General features: G+C 43.2%; 1 protein-coding gene across 24 annotated transcripts in view; it reads left to right on the forward strand.

Moving 5' to 3' along the window:
* Rbfox1 (RNA binding fox-1 homolog 1) overlaps positions 1-11947 on the forward strand; it is a 1956039-nt gene that overhangs the window by 1590832 nt on the left and 353260 nt on the right. For 3 of the 24 annotated variants that reach the window (XM_074060422.1, XM_074060423.1, XM_074060419.1), the window contains exon 1: positions 3619-3875. The exons of 16 other annotated variants lie outside the window; for them this stretch is intronic. In XM_074060422.1, the coding sequence (XP_073916523.1) occupies positions 3732-3875 (144 nt within the window). In that variant the 5' untranslated portion in view covers positions 3619-3731. Of the gene's footprint in view, positions 1-3613; positions 3876-11947 lie in introns of those variants that run through there. 5 more of the 24 variants (XM_074060411.1, XM_074060417.1, XM_074060409.1 and 2 more) reach the window with 5 other exon arrangements.

Below are 11947 nucleotides of genomic sequence, written 5' to 3' on the forward strand. Positions count from 1 at the left end.
CATCTTGACTTTGCTACTAAGCTAATTCCAGCATTATTTATGTTTAGGATCAAGAAGTCCTTCTTTCTATCTATCTAGAGTCTTTCTTGCTGTGATACATGGAGACTCCTATGGGGGGAAAAATCCCATTAGTGAGACGTTTGCTCTTTTGACAGCATTAGGAAATGAGAATAAAGGATCATGAAAGAGAAAAGTCTATTTCCTTCTCTTAAGTCAATGATAAATTTGGGGAAAGGAAAAAGTTGGAAATACTGTTCAGTGAGTCAAATTAAAACTTGTGCGGTTAGCTGCAAATGAAGTTTTATGGAAAATGGTATTACCATGGCTAATTTCTTTGCACCCTTTGGGATTCTTATAGGGCATGTACAACCATTGAATTAAGGGTCCTTGTAGCTGAAAGCCTCTAGGGCAGTCCTTGAATGTGCATGCTATACATACGCCCAAGTAACATTGAATACTCAGAGATTCTTTGTAGAGAGAGACAAGAGTGTTTTCTTCCCTTGCTCCCCCCATTATGTGATGTAGAATTATTCTGAAGCAAGCCGTTGCAGCATGACTCCTTCAGTGTTGAGATGGGTTTCAAAAATCAGTATCTCCAGATGCTGCCCGAAAGCCTGGCAAACTTTTGTCATCCAGAGAGCAGTAAGAGTTGCAAAGAGAATTCTCACATTTGATCTGGGGTCACCAGATGTTCTTATTATCCATGGTAAAACCACTACCCCCTTCATGTGGAGTCTGTTACTGGAGAGCACACTTGTATGATCCACACACCTGGGAAGGGAAGTCTAGGCTGGGTTGTCCAGAAAAAGAGAGCCCTGGCTTGAATAATTTTGATCTGGCTTTCGAAGGGCTGGGTCATATTGTTTCATTTTACAGATTTCTAATGTGACTGACTCTCAAGATCTGAGTTTAAGGGAATGTCTGAGTCATTATTGCAAAATGGGTTCACTGGACTCCAGTCCCCACTGGGAGTTTCAACTTCAGGAGGAAACCAGCTGGGTTGGAAACCCCATGTTGACTCAGTGCAGGTGAAAGCTGTTATTGGTTCTTCACATCATGTATTTGTTTTTCATTAAACCATCCAGATAAGGTCTTATTAAAGTGACATGTTTTATTTATCATGTTTCTTAGGAAAATGAGCTGAGGGGAAATTCTTCCCTCTTCTTGGGATATTTGCAGGCATTTTCAATATCAAGGATTAAAAGAAAAACAGAGGCTAGTGAACCCTGTGGGTCCAGCAAGTTCCTTGATTTGGGAAGGGTAAGGAAGGGAGAATAAGAATTGGAAAGGCAGAATCCTTTGGTCTTTAATTCCCTATGTATTTTTTGGAGTGGCTTTCTCTTTGACTTTGGGAGTTGTGAGATAAAAATAAATAAATAAAAGACAGGTAGAAAGTAAGGAGAAGAAGAAGAAAAAAAAGGGAGTTGATTCATGTGTAAATTAGAGTCTGTCTGATGAATGAGATTTCTGAGAAGGCATATAGGCAAGAATTTTTCAAGCTAACCTCTGCCATTCCTCTTTCCCCAAAAGCTGCAGAAAATACTTGCCTTTACCCTCTTATCAACTTCTGTTAGAGCTAAAGAATTAAACCTGCTGCTGTATCCCTATTAAATTGGTGAGCTGTCTGAGCCTCACCATGTTTGGGGGAATGGTTTTGCAAAGTGGAAAGAAAAAGTAGAAAGAAGCAGTCTGGTTGGAGCCCAGTGCCTAGCATATTGAGGATTTTATTGTTATTGACAGCATCTCAAAACAGACCTAAACAAACAAACAAAAACCCAGAGCTGTAAAATACTTCCTTTTCTTCAGAAAGCATTTTGGTTAGTCTGCAAAGTGAATTATGTCTTGCACGCTGATGGATCAGAGTGTCTCTCTGGAACACCAGGGACAGGGTCAGCAGAGATGACCCTGGTGGCCAGTTCTAGGGTCCTCCCCTAAGTGTTCCTACCTTAGAATCCCATGCACTCTCAGGGGTGGCTCTGTCCTGCAGGGCCATGAAAGGTTTCTTTCAGGGAACCCAACACCCAACCCCCCAAAAAAACCGTGCTGTTGAGACAGCTGACCTCTTGCTCTGAAAATAAAAAAATAAAATCCAATCATTGGGTTAAAGTCTATATAAAAATACGGATACTATTTCAGAATTTTACTGTTACCAATATCTTCCCCCTTTCCCCCGTGGAGACCAAAGACAAGTTAGATTCTTAATATTTTCTTTTGATTTGCAGATCACATCGTGTTTTATTGCATCAAGACTAACGAAATCTACTAATGAATAATTATTACTTCATAAAATAAAGGGGAGGGGGAAGACCCTCCTGCAAGAGCGGAATGTTAATTTGGCCAAGGAGGGCTGGGCAGGCAAGTGGGGGGAATAAAATAAATAAACCATTGTAATTTGCTTGCTGCAGCCGGCACAGAGTCATTTCTTATCACACACGGACTTCTCCACCCTGTGCATTTATAATTTGAGAAGAGCGGGGTTTCTGGGCTGGGAGAAGCCCCCCTTGCTTTCACCCTGAGCTGGCGTGTTAGTCCAACAGGCTTGATTTCCACGCCAGCCAGGGCGGATTCTCCCTCTGGGCGGGCGGCTGGGGCAGCGCGCCCAGCCCGCCGGGCGAGGCCAGAGGGAGAGCAGCGCGCGGAGCGCCGCGGGGACCTCGCCGCTCCTCGGCCTGCCCTGTCCTGCCCGGCCGGGGCGCACAGACCTCCTTCCCGCCGCCCCTTGGCCCAGCTCCCCTGCCCCCCGGCGTCTCTGCACCCAGCTCGTTACAAAGGGGAATCCCTTCTCTGTTTATTTGCGGACGAGTCCGGCAAACACACCGCCACTGAAATCTGACTCCACTCGGGGTCCCAGCTGGGCAGCCGCGTTACTGGTCCAGCTCGCCTGGATGCTGGGGATGCGGAGCGCGCGCTCGCCGGCTCGCTCGCCCACCCGCGGAGATTTTTAGCAGACACAATTTAAATTGGTGAGTCGTAAAAAAAAAAAAAAAAAAAACCAAAGGGGAAGAAAGGAAGGAGGAAAAAAAAACACAACCCTGCTTATGGACCCATTTGACAAATGAGAAGAAAGGCAGCATCAGCAGAATGAGTGAGCCTCAGTGTGAGTCAAAATCTCTCTCCTCTCTCTCTCTCAATCGCTCTTTTTCTCCCCTCCCTCCTGTCTCCTTCCCCATCTCTCTCTCTCTCTCCCTTCCTTCCTGTCTCTCTCATCTCTCCTCTCTCTTAATATCTCTCTCCCCTCCCTTCTTCTCTCTCTCTCTTCCCCCATCTCCTCCTCTCCCTCTCTCCTTTACCCCCTTCTCTTCAGTGTCTACAGGAGAGCATCTTAGCCCCTGTACCTTTCATACAAGTTGTCTTTGCCCCCTCTTGTCACCTTCACGGGGGCGTGGGGTTGGGGGCACCTTCCACTTTAAGAAGGATCCAAAAGCAGGCCCAACAAGCCAGAAACGAGGTACCACTGCGAGGGGAACCAACTAGTTTCCTGCTTCTCGCAAGTGTCTTAGTTGGAGGCTGATGAACGCCAGGATCTAGCAAACCCGAAGGCTAGGAAAGCCAGGGAGGAGGGACTCGCGGGGCGCGGTGGAGGGGGGGGGGAGGGAGGGAGAGAGAGAAGAGAGAGAGAGAGAAAGAGAGAGAGAAAGAGACAGCCACCGGTGTTTGACTTGGATAATCAGCAAAAATTAAAAAGAAAAAAAGGAAATTGTAGCGCCCAACCAAAAAAGCAACGTGATTGCATGCGAGCGTCCCCACTTGTGCTCGGCGGGCGCCAGAGAGACACCATGCAGCATCCTCTGACGGGGGCCACCTGCGTGGCGCTCCCCAACGTGGGCATGTGTCCCCAGCTCTCGTGTGCCTTGACTTTTATGTACTTACAGCAGGTAAGGCGCGCCTCTTCTCTCAGTGGTGCTCTCCCAGCTGGGCCAGACTCGGAACCGCGTCGGTGGGCAGCGCTTTCATGCCTTAGGGGGGATCTGGGGAGGGGGCTCGTGCGTTTGGATGGGAGGGGTGAATGGGAGCCCCTCGTTCTCTGTGGAGCCTGGACGCCCCGCTCCCACCTGTATTTTTTTTGCACCTGTCTGAATACTTTACAGTTTGAGCCTGAGTACCAGGAATTTGAAATGGAAAACTGTCTTTTCCTAGCTAGTATCTTTCTCGTGTCAGAGCATCCAGGGGCGATATGAGTCCAAGACCCTTTTGATGCTGGGAGTGTGGGTCTTAAGAAGGCGTTCAGGTGCCTGTAGTTTCAATGCAGCTGATTTAATAGGGAACGAAACAAAAAGTGTGTGTGTGTGTGTGTGTGTGTGTGTTTGATGTAGAGTATTTTTGTTAAGTTCACCTGTGTTGTATATTCAGTCCACAAAGGATCAGAGAGCAGAACATTTGGATTTCTGGAGCCTGTCAGCCCCAGAATCTGCTTTCAAACTCCTGGCAATGGTGTGATGGAGGTGAGCCCTGTCAGATGCTGTCTTTGTTAGTGGTTTTTGTTTTTTGTTTTATTCCTCTCTACTTTCCCTTCCCCTTCTTCCTGAGAGATTCTCATGTGTTTTATTCCCATTTAGTGTACATTTCAGAATCTTTGGATGCCTTGCTGTACCTTTCTCTGGGTGTTTCCCTGGGACTTCTGGGTGTCTGTCTTTGCCTCTTATTAGAAGGGCTGCTGGTAGAGTTGGTCCTGGGCTTGGGAGACAGCTCAGGGCTACCCTGCAGGGTGGCAGGCCAGCTCTGTCATTGGGCAGGGGCTGTGGAGGTGAACAGGCAGGGTTTGAAGAGTTTTGTCATTGCTGATGGATTGTTTTGTCATTGCTGATGGGTCCTTTTGCCTTTGTCGAAATCCGCATCCTGTTCTAGGAAGTTTGCAGTGATTGTAATCATTTTGTCTGTTTTTCATTGAACCACTTTCAGGGTGCCATTTGCTAATGTGTGTGTGTTTATGTTAACCCAACTTGCTTTTCAAGAGTTGAGAGAGGCCTCTTTCTTCAAAGACCTTCAGTTTCAATCTGTGTTACAGGAATATGTGTCTTTGTAAAATGTCAGGATTCTGTTTTGAACATTTGGGTAATTTGTTATCAAGTTGGTTGCCTCCAGAAAATATTTTTATGCATATTTCCATTGCAAATCTCTTTGAGAACAATTCTTAAAAAATACCTTGGGAGCAAATTGGTTTATCTTTTAAAATATTTGTTTCTGTCCACTTCTCATTTAGTAAGTCATGCCAAGAAAATATTTCTTGAGAGCATATTGATAACAAATTACATGTTACGTTTCTGTGTACCATTTCTGAGTCTTTGCTGTGAACGTGTTAAGTGTGGTTATATCAGTTACCCACCAGAAGGGAATTCCTAATGAGCTTCAGTTGGATTGAATCAAATTATTAATATGAGTTGCTCTTTTCCCTCCCCCACTTACTTCTTTCATATTAGTTATTAATCAATTGGAAAAGCATTGCCTAATAAGTGGAATGCTATAAGTATCCGTGTGGTCACAGTTTCTTTGTGTGTGTTTATTAAAATCATCTGTGTTTCTGCTTTCTAGCTCGCTGAACTGGCTTGCTCATTTAGGTACAACTTGGGAAGAAAGTGGTGACTTTGAGTGAGAGGTTATTCTGGTCATAAAAAGGGTGATTATATAGGATAAGGACGAGGCTCTCAGCCTCGTCTAGGTGGTCTCTCCCATGAGGGAAAACACCCTGCTCTGGAAAGAGAGGCTCAAAGGAAGTGTTGGCAGCCATACAAATATTTAGAAGTGGCTAAATGAGCATCACAGTTCCACATGAAGAATCGTGGATGGTGGGTTTTCAAATGTGCTTTGGAATGAAAAGACTTGTGATGCATCCAGTGAAAGTGATCACAATATGAAGCTGTGACATAATACCAGAATGGTGTGTGTGTGTGAGAGAGAGAGAGAGAGAGGGGGGGGGGGGTATTTTACTGAGTTTCACTAAATGTCTAAAGTCTAGGACAGGCAGACATTTGCCTATATTATTTAGAACAAAGTTGTCCAGTCATAATTCTGCCCCTTCCTGAAGGTTCGCTATCAGGAGACAATTACCTTGGGGTCATCTCTCCTGGTCTCTCTTGTCATGAGAGTTTGTGTTCATGCATCATGTTACTGTTTTTATTCAGCAATCCAGACAATTGACTGATTAAGAGTGTGAAATAGTTCACTTTAATCTCCACAAACTACTTACCAATACAGAATAGATATTTTCTACCTAAACATGATGACTCTACTTTTTTCTGCTATTAATCTATAGCTATTACTGTATCTCAGTCTCGTTTGATGAACGGAGAGCTATTCTAAACTCTCTAAGTATTATTGATCAAACAAATGGATGAGGCACCATTTATAATAAGCAGCACCTTCATTAGAAATATTATTTAGAAAAAGGCATGTTTCAGAAGTCTTTCTCCTTCTAATCACCAATCACATAAGGAAATAATTAAAACGCAGCTTTCTTATTTTGGAGTCTCTCATTCTGTGTCATCAATGCACAAATTCTGATGTAGATCACTGAATTGTCACTGAAACATATTTTCCTGAAATTTTCATCTATGGTCTATTTCTTATCCAATATTTAAAGGAAATGACCTCATCAATGCCTTCTTTGCCTCAGTATTAACATCTAACCTTTCTTCCTAAATTCTCCCAGATTTGTCCTTAATACAACTCATAAAAACAAAAAATCAACTGGGATGTTTCAGCATCTAGTCTACGCTGAATGACCAAGTGAAAACCACTAACCATTTCACTACAAATAGCTTATTTATTCCCTCCAAGAAAGAGGCAACCTGGGTACTTACATTATTTGGCTTATATTATTTATTCCATTTTATTTGTTTATATTTCCCAGTAACTTTCCTTCGGATAGATGTTTTCCTGCAGTTACAGCTTATAATTTCTTTTTCTTTTCTCTTTCTCCTCTCTCTTAACATCTGAGATGTCACCATAGCTGAGAACTGCAAATATGGGCTCATGTTGACTAGTCTCTTCTGCATCTAGACTCCGGATCTGATGATGTCATCACATGCGTATATACACACGCATACCCATGCACACAAATACATAGCATGTATTTTGTTATTGTAGCCCACTTCCAGATGGAAGGGACAAGGGATGACCGGAGCGGCTGGCTTTCATCTTGCTGTGCGGGGGGCAGGGATCATCGCTCCTCAGCCTCCATTCTTGATGCACTGCAGTGGCTTCATTCATGGCTTCTTTGATGGTGAAATCTTCTTCCCACAATTCAACTTCAAGCTCACATATCCCCGGTTCAGAATCTTCCCAGAGCCCCAAAGTGGGTCTCATTTAAACATTCTTCCTTTGAGGGAAAACTCAGAATACAAATTCCAAATTTAGAGGCTTATTATCAGAGAAGTCTGAGAAAATCTACTTTGTTTCCTTCTATGATTGTTGAAATAATTGAAAACACACACAGGTGCACATACACATGTAGAACCCAGAAATCTATGTATATATTTCCTCCCTAAGAAACCAGGGACAAACCACAGAACATCCATGTCATGTTTAGGTATGGTGAGACCAGGTTAGGACAGAGGATGAGGTGTTGTTTTCTGATGCAAACTGCATGTCAGTATCCCCCAGAGCTGCGTTTCACGCTGAGTTCTAGCTCCCCAGCAAACATCAGTAGCATATTAACTTAGTTTACTGTGTTCCAAAACAACCCTTGCTGTCTTCCAGTTCTGTTCCAAGAATGCTTCATGTCTGTCAAGTTCTATTCACTCAGAACCTTTTAATCAGCCTAAATTTAACAACAAGTCCAATACTTAAAGTCCACATTAGAGGGGGGACATAGCGGCCTCTAAAGTGGGCCATGCCACTGTCAATATCCAAAGATTGGTAATTTTTCCCACTTAATGATGATCCATGTGGTTTGTTTTAAATAGTGAAGTGGTTTGTACAAAGGGTAATTCCTGGTAAATGAAGCCATTGCTCACTGTGGACATCTTCAGATCGAAAGCAATTGAACTGAAACCTGCGTATCAACCCTTTCTGTCTTTAATTAGAAAGTGGTTCTCAGTGTAGAGTCACCCGGGAGATCTGGGCTCTTGCACTGAGGCTGGGGATGGGGGGTGGGGAACTCTGCCATGCACCAGCCGCTGTCATAAATTTGGAAAACATTAGGTGGGCCGTAACAATTATGGCTGCATGGAAAAGTTCAATTCTCATTGCAGTTTCTTTACCTTGTGTTACTCAGTAGTCTGATGATTTACAGGGGGACAAATGGCATTTTATCACATTCTTTCTTCTTGGCTTAATCCCGTGTTGATTTATTAGATAGTGCTGTGAATTGGGGGTAGTCAATAGTGTCAATAGCGCAGAAAAGAATTAGGATAGATTATCTTCATGTCTGAATTGTTTAGAGGAATTTAAGTGGCTGGAATGAACACATTTCCAGGCCTGGGTGGCTGTCTGATAGAAGACGCATCCCTCTGTCTCTTTCTAGAGAGATAATTTGTCATAAATTGGTTAATTAACCAATCTTCCTTGTGTCTCTGATCTTTTCTAATTACGGACAGAAGACAGGAACTGTTGGGCTCTTCTGAGCTGGATGAGGCCCACGTGTCAGGTGAATTGCATTCATTTTGTGCTCCCCCATGGAGAGGAGGTTATATAAGCTTTGTCCCCTTCCTGCTACTTATGGGGTTTACTTGGGTTGCTTGTGCATTAAAGCTACTCACAGCAATGTTCATTTGTGAAGCATATAAACATCTGTCGTCCACCAGGCTCTCTGCCTGCCATTTCGTGGTGGGTTCTGTGTAGAAACGTGCAATCGGCAGGCAGCTCTGCCTTCGTCAGAGTGAAGAAAGCCCATGTCATTAGTGCTCACGTGCCATCTGTTTTCTTTACAGCTGGGCCTGGAGTAATTGTCCAGTAGCTGATGCACTGAGGGTAGACAATCTTTTTTAGGGGGTTCTGATTCATTTAACCAGCCTCTCTGCCCCAAGAGGAAACATAATGCTTGTTTATTCATATTGGGCAAGTAAAAACTGTAGTTTGTCAGGCAAATAATAGTCTTCTGGAAGAGAAAGAAATTGCAGCATTATAAACAAAATCAGGTTGGTGCATCTGTGCCTAAGGGGCTGGCGATGGGCAGGAGATGTCATCCCGAGAAAGAGACAGGGCTGGCAAGCGTGGGTGTAATTGTCCCATCTGCAGAAACCTTTTTAATGGTGCAGGAAAGGTGTCCCAGTGTACTTCTTAATTCAATTAAGAAAAGCAAAGAAAGTTCCATTCATCAAAAAGTTTCTTATTTCCAGTGCTGGCTGAAAGAACTTTGTAGGGCTGAGCACGGGCATGTGGCTGTTGGTGTGATGTGGCTTGCCTAGTCTGCCTTTTCTGGCTCTATTGAGTGGACTCTGTCAAATAGAGTCAGCTGTTCCCACACAATAGCTCAGAAGGACCCTGGTTCTGGCCCTCCCACAATGCTGAGTGCAAACCAGCTCTGGAAATGAGCAAAGATCCCACAGGCTCCCCCTGCAGAGAGAAAACTGTTAAGGAGGGGAATTTGCAAAGAATCCCCTAGTCCAGTGCTGGAGTTTGCCATAGGAAAACAGTTACCTGGTTGAAACATTCTGGTTCCTGAAAGGGTTCTGGGAATGAGGATTTTGGTGCAATTTCTTATCATCTTAGCATATTGCAGCCCAGATTGACTGGTCCTGGCTGAGAAGGAGCAAAAGATGACTCCATTTTTTTTTGTCTGGGTTCCTCTCTCGTTAATTCACATTTCTTAATTGGTTAAGCACTTGACAACACATTGTGCATGCTTTACTGATCTGTTAGACTGTAAGTAAGGTGATGGCAAAGGCTTCATTCTGTTTCTTATTCTATCCACAATGCCTAACATCTGATATAGATTAGGTAGTAATTGTGCAATAAAAATGAGCAGTGAATAAACGAATATGTTTGGACATTGTACAACCCTTAAGCAGAATGAGGCAGTACTTGTCACCCATTTTTACCTGTATATACATATATATATAATATATATATTTTACTCACACACACATATATATACACAGTAACTCATTCAGTCATTGATTCATTCTTTCATTTGTTTATGTAAAAATTTTTTTAGGCCTTGTGAATATTAAGTAAATTAGGGAAGGTCACTGTCATTATGGAGCTGATGTTCCAACAGAAGGAAATGGACCAAGGAGTATATTTGTATGAGGAGAATGTTGTGCAGGAAATGAAGAGAATGGTGGAAGTTCAGAGGGCCTCAGCATAGAGATGGTTCTGCTGACCTGAGGTTCGGGGAACAGTGGTCCTGTGGATAGGCCTGCTAAACAGGGTTTAGAGTTGGAAAGAGCAAGGGAAGGGGTCACAACTACAGAAGAGGGTGTGCGAGGCTCGGGGATATATAGAGACACTGAACAATGGAATTTGGTCTTGTGTACAAGTGGTTTTGTCTCTGTGAATACAGTGCAACTGTCATTTGTGCTTTAGAGCTGTATTGAAATGATGGTAGTAGAAAAGAGGATGGGTAGAAATGAATTTCTCCCTGAACAAATGACAGAAAGTCATTTCAGAGCTGTGGAGATATCTTTAGGATGCTTGGAGCCAAGTTTGGGACAGGACATGGAGAAAAGGTTTTGATCAAAACTGAAAAGAATGGTATTCATTCAAGGGAGCCAAAGGTGCTATTGGCCTCTTTGTCAAAACGTCACCAATGTGCTTACACAGTGGACATGTTGAGATAAAAATAATGAATGTCACCCACTGTTTCTCAACCTTAAGCAGTCAACATCCATGTCCTAATTTTGCAAAGCTACTCACTACCACCATTAATATGTACTTAATGATTTCAAAGTTAACTCGGGCTTTCAGCTTGAAAGTAGACTTACCAAATCAAGAAAAAAATGTAAAAAGTCACTGAATCACAGTTGTGGTATCATTTTTCCAATATACATGGAAATAAACATTTATTCATTCACATGTTCCATGTTTATTGAACTCCTGTGAGGTGCCAACAGCCCTCCTAGATTCTCTGTATATGTTGGGCTAAGGTCCCATCTTCATAGATAGTCATTGCATCATTCATCTCTGTGCTGTTTTATGAACCAACCACGTTGTATACTTTGGAAAATGTAAAAGCACTTTGGAAAAAACTGGCTTGGTCCATTGGATTTCCTCTGCCATGTCTAGCCTGGTATTGCTCCTTTTTCCCCTGACCTGATTTGCAAAGAACAAAACCATAGTTAACTCTTTACCTTCTTTATGTCATCTTTCTACTACTCTACCAGGATAGCCACCCAGAGTACACAGTGCAAGAAACAGCCCTTTCCTTAATGTCTACAAGGTGCAGAGGCTCTGAGATGTTGGGAATGGACAGGAGGCTGCACTTTAATGATCAACCAAACTCTAACTGTGGAACAGTCATCCCCTGTTTGGATCCCTTTCTTTATGTTGTGTTTCAACACACACAGAATCAAAATTAGGAGGTGGTGTGAAATATATCTGAAGGCTAGTATGCGTTCTCAGAAATATAATGACTCTTTTTTCTCTGCAGTGATGGAACAAAGTGCAGGCAGCTGTAGGATTTAAGGGCTTCCAATTTCCCAGGACTGATGAGTAAATGCACAAAAGTTTTAGTCTTAATGAACCTTTTCTTTTTTGGCATCCTTTTTTTGCCCAGGATTCACCTGGAAGTCTTGATTGTTCTTATCAAAAACATCCCTGGTCTTCCATCTAGGAGACCTGCTTTCTATGTTCTGCTCAAATCCAGGTCCTGGTGGAGCTCAGCACTTATGGAAGGCTGGGAGCTGAGGGTTGCTCCCCCGACTCCCTTTCTTTCATGAGCAGTGAGCAACTGTGGGGTCTAAAACAGGAAAAACAGTGAGGCCTGCATATTGCATTTCCAACTGTCCATCTCAAGTGTCTTTCAAAATTCAGGTGAGCAACCTATTTCCACTTAGAACTAGTGAGAGTC

Source organism: Castor canadensis, chromosome 17, assembly GCF_047511655.1.
Source record: "Castor canadensis chromosome 17, mCasCan1.hap1v2, whole genome shotgun sequence".
Taxonomy (NCBI): Eukaryota; Metazoa; Chordata; class Mammalia; order Rodentia; family Castoridae; genus Castor; species Castor canadensis.